This window comes from Crassostrea angulata, chromosome 4, assembly GCF_025612915.1.
Source record: "Crassostrea angulata isolate pt1a10 chromosome 4, ASM2561291v2, whole genome shotgun sequence".
In the NCBI taxonomy this organism is placed as follows: domain Eukaryota; kingdom Metazoa; phylum Mollusca; class Bivalvia; order Ostreida; family Ostreidae; genus Magallana; species Magallana angulata.
Window position 1 is genome coordinate 3,957,569 of NC_069114.1, and position 8,825 is coordinate 3,966,393.

General features: G+C 32.7%; 1 protein-coding gene and 1 long non-coding RNA gene across 2 annotated transcripts in view; both read right to left on the minus strand.

The window, feature by feature from the left end:
* The window catches only part of LOC128179485 (short-chain collagen C4-like), a 145,345-nt gene extending 136,860 nt beyond the window's left edge, over positions 1 to 8,485 (minus strand). The window contains exon 1 of the mRNA XM_052846920.1: positions 8,379 to 8,485. Coding sequence (XP_052702880.1) covers positions 8,379 to 8,457 — 79 coding nt within the window. The 5' untranslated portion in view covers positions 8,458 to 8,485. The remainder of the gene's footprint in view (positions 1 to 8,378) is intronic.
* Positions 1,106 to 4,413, minus strand: LOC128179493 (uncharacterized). The gene is made up of 3 exons (XR_008243089.1): positions 4,306 to 4,413; positions 3,828 to 3,927; positions 1,106 to 3,422 (listed from the first exon to the last, which is right to left on the minus strand). It is a non-coding gene; the product is annotated as an uncharacterized LOC128179493 (long non-coding RNA).
* Positions 8,486 to 8,825: the final 340 nt, after the last annotated feature.

Consider the following 8,825-nt stretch of genomic DNA (forward strand, 5'->3'; position numbering starts at 1 on the left):
AACCTAAATACTAAAAACAAACTTTTTTATGAAGTAAGGCATACCGTATATTTTACGTTATTTATTTTATTACCATTATTATTCTGTGGTAACTTTAAGTCATTTGTACGCACAAACAACTTTTAACTCTATCAAAGGTAATACTTTGTACTCTCATATTATACATTACCCGAACACAAAAACAGTTTTATGAGATTAATTAAATCACAAACATCATTTTCGCAGCGACGCCTCACTGGAAAAATTTACTGTGTAAGAGTTATAAAGTAAAGTTTCAAAGGGATCTAGATCTCTTATTTAAGGGGTTAGTTCCTTTTTTATGGTATAAAATAAAAGCCACTTACTAATATTTGTTGCACAATTAAACAACGTTTAATTGCTCTTTATATGGTTAAAAAATATTCATAACTAAAAAGTTATAGAGCAATTGGTAGCAAAAGTTGGCACTTTTTGAATTTTTTAAGTAGTATTCGGGAAATAATCATATAAATAAAACTGGGGTGACAACGTTTAAGATGTCTATATTTAAGATGTGTGATTTAAATTTACTTGCAACCAATCAACTCGGAGCCTTTGCAGGTATAATATTCAAAAGGGGGAAAATTCAAATTCGGAAGACCTTAATAAGATAGTGAGATAATATTTGATGAAATGGTAGGACTTGTAAGATCGTTTCAAGACTACAAAACACATAATTAAGATTACCACAATAACACAGTTAATACTACAACAGCGATATTTTTATTATTTAGAACAAACAGCACACACGAGTTCTCTTCCTTGTACATAGGGTGGACACTTCAAGGAACCACATAGAGCCTCTACGGAATAGAATAGTTTACCATTTTTATCTGTATGACCCCCATGTAAGGTGTCTGGATGCTCGTCAATACAGGTGTACATTGTACCGGCTCGGTGGTCATGATATCCAGCCATTAAGTAACCACGGTATTCTAACTTCCATCCTTTGTAACACGTTTTTCTAGCTACAAATCAATAAATTCATGAGAATATTTTTCTTCAATACTATTTATAACATATGAAGAAAATACGAAATCCTTGAATTGTTTAGTATATCCAAAGAAAAAAAAAGCATAGTTCACTGGATGAAATATCTGGTTTCAGCGCTGCGGAAACCCTTTGGAAACTCTGCGGAAACTTAAGGTTACTTTAAGTTTCCGACAGGTTTCAGCACGGAAACTTCAAGTTTCATTAAGTTTCCGCAGTGCTGAAACTTAGGCTGTCCATGAATCCAAATGGTTTCCGCAACGGAAACTTACTGAAACTTGAAGTTTCTGCATAGTTTCAATCTCCATATACGTTTGGGATACATATTGTTTACAAATGGTTTCCGCGACGGAAACTTACTGAAACTTGAAGTTTCTGCATAGTTTCAACCTCCATATACAATTGGGAAACATATTGTTTATAAAGGGTTTCCGCAACTGAAACTTACTGAAACTTTTTATATTTTTGCTTTCACAAAAGCTGAGCAAGGTTTCTACTTTATGTAAAAACAAAACAATTTCAAACAGTTCCAAATTTATTTTGTTCAAAAATCTGAAATTGTTTCCAATAATAAATAAAATACAGCCAAGATACAATAATGGAGAAACATCCATATGGCAATTCCCTTATTAGGGACTTTTATTTAAAAAATGATAAAATTGCACAAGAAAAAAACCTCCCATAGAAATCTTTACTTTTGTATGTTTTTCCATCTCGATTAAATGCCTATCAAATCTCCCTTTAAAAATGCAACAAAGATCTTACTTTTTTAAAAATATGAATGGAATTTACAAAATAACTGCACGTACATGAATAAACAAAGAAAACTTCACTGTTACATGAACATGATACACTTGTCTCAATTTGTTTTGAACTACAATGAATATGTACACCATAAAATATTTTTGAAAAGTCTAAAGTATCCATCTTTAAAAAAAATAAAATACATTACAAGATAGTAGTTGACTATAGAGGTATGACCCAGATTTGATTTGAATATGTCAATAAATTCCAAAATGAGGTCAAAATGACCCACTTACAAGTTGGGATAAACCTTTTCTTTGTTAGTAATATAATCTAATGTTTTACAATAGAACAGGATTTGATATCATTTTTTTGATAATCCATTAAGTCCAAAGTGAACTTTTCATTTCCACCCATGATGTACCAACTGATCAGATTTTAATATCATAAGCCTGTCAGTATTTAATAGATGACCCAGAGGGAGATATGAAAAGCTTGTTGGCCAATAAAAAGCTAACAATGGAGCAGTCTGTCAAATCATGTGCAAAAAATATGATGTACACATTTAATTAATTATGCTGATTGCAACACACTTCATTCCTGATGAATATTCTTTACACACGGTTTACCTTCCTACATTTCACTACTTTACCTACATTAATATTTTTAAATCCAGGACATGAAGTAAAATATACATTGTTTATATATGACAAGTATTACTACATGTAGCATAAATGTATAAAATACAAAGTATCACACAGATCATTCACCTTACAATTCTCATCAATACCAGCATTTTACTTATGATATAAAAGCTAATTCCAATTATATATTAGTTACACAATACAGATTAAAATAAAACCCACATGGAAACAACTTTCCATCCAAGTAATTTTGTTATATAAAAATTGTAATACATGGGGTATATGTTGTCTTTATATATTTTCATATACGACATAATTGAATATTGTTTGGTGTATTTTATCATTTCTATGACCCATGCATTCATCTCCTAATGCAGTGTTTTTACATTTAAGATTGGTTTCCTAATTTTTCATATATTGCTGCAAATAAAAACTAAGTTATCAATAAATGTTTAAACAAAGAAAATGAAAAAAAAAGTAGTTAACACTTATCAACTTGGAGGTGTGAGGATATATGTTACATGGAGTCTAATATTTTATGCAATATTTGCAAATATAACAAATTATTTAAGAAAATGAAAGTTAATATCTGCAAGGTCTAATCAATCATTTAATAAGTCAAAACCATGTGATTTTCTAAGATTCTAGCTTACAGACAGACATTGTAATATACTGGTATTTGATCATATAAAAAAAGTACTTTTATAGTTTATAGGTTTTTTGAAATGAGAATACTTTACAGTTAAAAAGTCTTGTTCTGCAGAGGTTTAGTCGGGTCGTAGAGATGTGTCCATTCGAATCAATAAGGAGTGTCCTTGGCTGTTGTTGATGTAACCCGAGTCGTAGTTTATGGAAATAGGCCTTTTTGGGGGACTTTCGAGCATTGTCCAGACCGGCGAAGCACTCATATGATCACATCATGGCTACAGCAGACTTAGTAGTTCTGGACAGTGGTAGCATTAAAATTCTTCTTCTTGCGATGAACTTGTTCGTTTCACTGGGCTGTACTTTATGTGTTCTATTCATCTTAAACATGAATAATAAAGTTTCATTTAGATTTTTAAACAATAAACATAAGTCATTCAGCCTAACATGTAATAAAAGCATTCTGAATAAAATTCTGAATACAGAAGCTACTATGCAGTTGCCAGTTGCTGTTTAAACTATGTCATATAATGACTACAGTAGTATCTGGTCTAAAATGTTTCATTTTATGTTTGAAGCTATGTTATTTTCATTTTGATTCAATTATTGTTTGTTGAACAATGGAAAAACAATCAACAATAAGTGTGTTTTACCCCCCCCCCCCCCCATCATCAACCTCCTTTTCAAGAACTTAGACCTGGATTTCCCAAAAATTACTACAGTAAATTATAAACATCCAACATATGTATAATTTAATGGTGAAAATAATCAATTTCAAAGCAATACCTTGCGTTCACATCGTCCAGCTGGTCAAAACATTCACCCGAATCACCGAACAGAGGATGCAACTAATCACCGGAAACATTGACTTTGTATGCTGTCAATGCTGAAAAAGAAAAACGTGAAAAATTTCATTTTCCGGATTTTATTAATAAATTTAGAGTTTGTAAATTGTATAATGTGCGAAAGATTCATTGTTCGTCTTGTTTACCAACCAAGCATTCATATATTAGGGACGTTTATATAATTATATATGTGTATACCCTGGATAATCTTGATTATCATGCATATAAAGTTGGTTAATGGTTAACTTGGTCAAAACGTATATTTAAAAGAGATACGGTAATAAAAATTAAAACTCCGAACCAAGTTTGAAAAAATGACGCCACCTTGATTTGATGGCGCGAAATCTCGTTTACAAATGAGAGATAAATTAGAGCCTTGAAAATGTTATTGGGAGTATCTATATTGTGAATTAAGTTACCTTGACATGAGTTCTTCGTTCCTGCATTATCTCCTTGTTATAGAGGCTATTAATGCTTCTCAATTCTCCATTTTACAACAGCATCTTCTTGTCCATTTTAACCTTCGCTCGAAATCATTAAGTGCGCCAATACTGACCAATCAGAACCCGCTAAATCTTGGAAAAGTGCATCTTGGGATAGTTTAAAATGAATGATGTTTAATCAAAATTATCATTTTTTACCGAATAGTATACTTTTTACATGTATATTTATTTTAAATAAGAACTGTCTGAGTCAGTATTTCCTGGTTAAATACGACAAAGTATTGGCGTGTGTTTGTTACAATTGTATTTGTAACACGTGCATGATTAACCAAAAAAAAAATGGCCGACCGTTTGTTTACAAATGTCTAATGAAATTAAACAAGTTTTAATGAGACATATGTATCAGATTTTGTCTTTAACTATATTTTATTTACATGTACTGATGATTTTGCCAAACTAAATATGATAGAGCCATATATAGTTTACTGACAAGTTAGTCTTGACTTGTCCAATTTTCACCGCGATTCTAAGCACGGTCATATTCTTATTCAAAATATAGAGGTGTGAAAATATTATGTTCATCACAGAGCAGGTTCTGCATGAACACACAGAAATCACAAATATAATTAGATACCGATCAATTAACGGGGTCCGGTTAACAGCGTTCACCCGTACGGTGAATTTACAACTACGATGAATTGATGGCAATTATTTTACAGTTACACATGTGCACTGATTGGTCATGCGATGAACAGTACGTTAAGAATACTTATGAAATTAAAATACAAACGCGTTAAACAAGCCGGGAAGTAAGATGTACACGTCGGACTGATATATAAACAAAATATAATTTTAATTATTTGGTATACTTTCTACATCAAATGTATACGAATGTATAATCAAATTTTAAAAATGGGATTAAAATCACGTGCACCACATGGCTAGTGCTGGATTTGAAACTGATTTTGTAATATAACGTCAGTATAACTTCAGTAAAATTATAAATAATGCTTATTATATCTTATAACACAAACATGTGCATGTTTCATAAACATGTATCAATATCTGAGTTTACAGTACAGAAAGTAAATACAAAGTATAGAAATGCACGAATAACATAGGCGTCGAACCGGGGGGGGGGGGGGGGGGCTAGGGGGGGCTTAGTGCAAAGTTAGACTTAACCAATAGGCATATAGAGCCCCCCCCCCCCACTTTTTCTCGCCGGACATGTAATTGTTCCTAAATTTTCCTTGAAAGATTGAGAAGTTGGAGTAATAGGCATACTAGCCCCCCCCCCCCCCCCCCGACACGGATTAGGAATTTCATGATTTGGGGGGAAAAAAATTGGGTAGGGAAATTTATTTTCGGAAGTATATAGTATAGGTATACCCCCCCCCCCCCCACGGATTAGGATTTTGGGAATTAGGGTTTTTCCTCAACATTTCTGAGGATTAGTCTAGCCCCCCCTCCCCCCCCCCCCCCCGACACGGATTAGGAATTTCATGATTTTGGGGGAAAAAAATTGGGTAGGGAAATTTATTTTCGAAGGTATATAGTATAGGTATACCCCCCCTCAATATTTCTGAGGATTAGTCTAGCCCCCCCCCCCCCCCACACTTTCAATTTGCTTCCGACGCCAGTGAATCATGATACAGTCATACATGCAGTAAAGTCTGAAATGCATGTAAATAATTAAACAATTATCATATTAGACTCAAACTCCAAGTGGGTTTTACTGTTATTATCAACTGTAGAATTTTTTTTAAACAAATTCCTGTGTACATGTGTTGGCGTGGTATTAAAAAAGAAATGAATTAGCTCTAAACTTCAGGTTGTACGAATATTTGGTACGACTTGTAAAAATTTACAACGACTTTACCTTAATTTGTTTGCTTAATTAGTTACTGTACCTCAAGGTTCATTCAAATGATAACTAAATGATTTAAGAAGGAGTCTTACAAAATAGGTATATTAATTTATTTTACTAAATAATTATAATTTACTTATCAGTTTTACTAACTCAGGTACACACAAATTGAAAAAAAATTCCCGCCGGGCTCCAGTTATAAACTCACGCTTTGTACTGTGTATATGTTATGTAACAGTCTTTTGTTCACTCCTGACAGAAAAAACCCTGCAATCCACACAGAATATACAGGAAAATCACAGAGGAGGTCACCTGGACAAAGAATGTATACACATGTATACACGTGCCCGAGTACCTAAGATTAATGATTTCATCATATGCATTAAACAAGATGAGACATCAGTTTTTCTTTTCAAATTCAATTAATTACTTAGTAAGGTTCTTAATCGCCTTATTTGCCATATTTGAAGATAGTTACATGGATACATATAGTTTCAGTCACGCTGAAACCTTACTATACATTTTAGTAATCATTAGGCTAGAATTAAACTTAAACCTGTTGAAAATAAATGATATCACTTTTAAACTCAAATCAATTTTAGTAATAGTTTCAGCAATGCGTAAACCATTTGGAATCTTAACTTAAAGTTTCAGCATACTGAAACCTAGCGGAAATGTTCTGAAACTGATTGATATTTCAGTAATAATTTACACAACTTTTCACATGATTGAAATTTAGTTTCCGCATTGCGGAAACCATCAGGAATCTTAACTTAAAGTTTCAGCATACTGAAACCTAGCGGAAATGTTCTGAAACTGATTGATATTTCCATAATAATTTACACAACTATTCACACGATTCAAATTTAGTTTCCGCATTGCGGAAACCATCAGGAATCTTAGACTAAAGTTTCTGCTGACTGAAACCTAACGGATACTTGCTGAATCGATATAATGGTTTCCGCATTGCGGAAACTATACATGAAACTTCAACTTCAAGTTTCAGCAAGGTTTCCATATAGTTTCAGTTTTGCTGAAACTTGATTTTTCATCCAGTGAGTTGGTCTTGATGTCTTATTCACATGTTAATTTAATTTAAAAATTTAACATGACAACCATTATTTTGGGACGAAATACATGTACCTTAAAAAACAGATACCATAACATTATTCTTAATAAAACTATAAGCTTCGGATTGTAAGTTAAAAAAGGTATTGGGTTAACCTTATGACCAAGTTGGATGAATCAAAAAAATACTATGAATTAAGTTGTATAATTATTTAATAAATTTAAATCTGACGCACCTGGAAACATTCTTACAACTGATCTATTTCGACGTAAGCACACTGCACATGGTACATCGTGATCGTTAAGTTTCCGAAGGTTGCCAAGGGAATCATATGTTTGGTATTCTGCACCAAGTATATAAGCTTTACGCCCATCAGTTCCATCCCTGTAGTTTCCCCATTCTGGATCTCTCGGTAAACAAAGAGTATCAACTGCTGCACCCCTGTTGGTATACCATGAACCTCCAGTATAACCTTCCAAAAGTGAAAAAAGATATAATAACAATAGTAATGTCTTTTATTTATACGGGATAGCACAATTAGTTTACAAAACAAGTTCACATTGCGGTATACAGACAGCAACTATATTCAGAAACTGAAAAGTCTTACAAAATATGTATTTGCAAGATAACAAAATATATATAATATATGAATTAAACTACATGGAATTGCCTGAAATAGAGCCTTTGATGAAAATAAAATATGACAAATGATATTGAGTATTAACATTTTGAAACTGCTTTTACATATCATATAAATACATGTAATATGACATGCTAGATGCATTTTGCATGTAGCAAAACACATATGTAGGTTATTGTCGCTGCCCTGTAAAACACAGTGATGGAGTGCAGTATACAAACTATTCACCAACCTAAAACCAAGTGATTTTAGAATAGAATTACCTGAAAGAACTAGCTCGGCATTTGAAGGACACGTTTTCTTCCCCCATCGTCTTCTTTCTGTTGTTTCTTTTCAAAAAGACAGTAGGTACGTGAATTCATTGGTATTTCCTTTTTAAACATTTTTCGTACTTAAAGCGGATAATTGCATTTTTAAACGTTACATCTTTTGTACATCAATTTCTGTTTTCCCCCGTATTGATTTACACGCACCTGAAGAAGGTTGTCCTGTTAGTAAGCTCTGCAACATCTCTTTACAACTGTCTATGTTTGCCGCACCCCGTACTTCCATCCCAAAAATCGCAAGAATGAGAGATACAATCATCTGCAGTAGAATAAAATGCATTATTAATCCGAACAGAATCAAAGTTTAATTAGTTTCATGTTAAATCAAATAAAATAGTTGTTGAAGATTTAAAGAAATTTAGCTGTAAATAATCATTTTGTCAGACCTTTGGTTAAAACTGCAACATCTTATTGCTTGCGTTGTTTTTGTTATTTTTCAAAACTTTGTGACATAAATGTGTTTAGTGTAGAAAATGGGTGTATTACGTGTATTTGTATACTCTTACTTTTATTTGAACACGCGTATACATACCAGACAGCCCGTGTGTACATCTTCTGGATACGCTGATTGCAGCAAAGATAGCATGAGTTTTG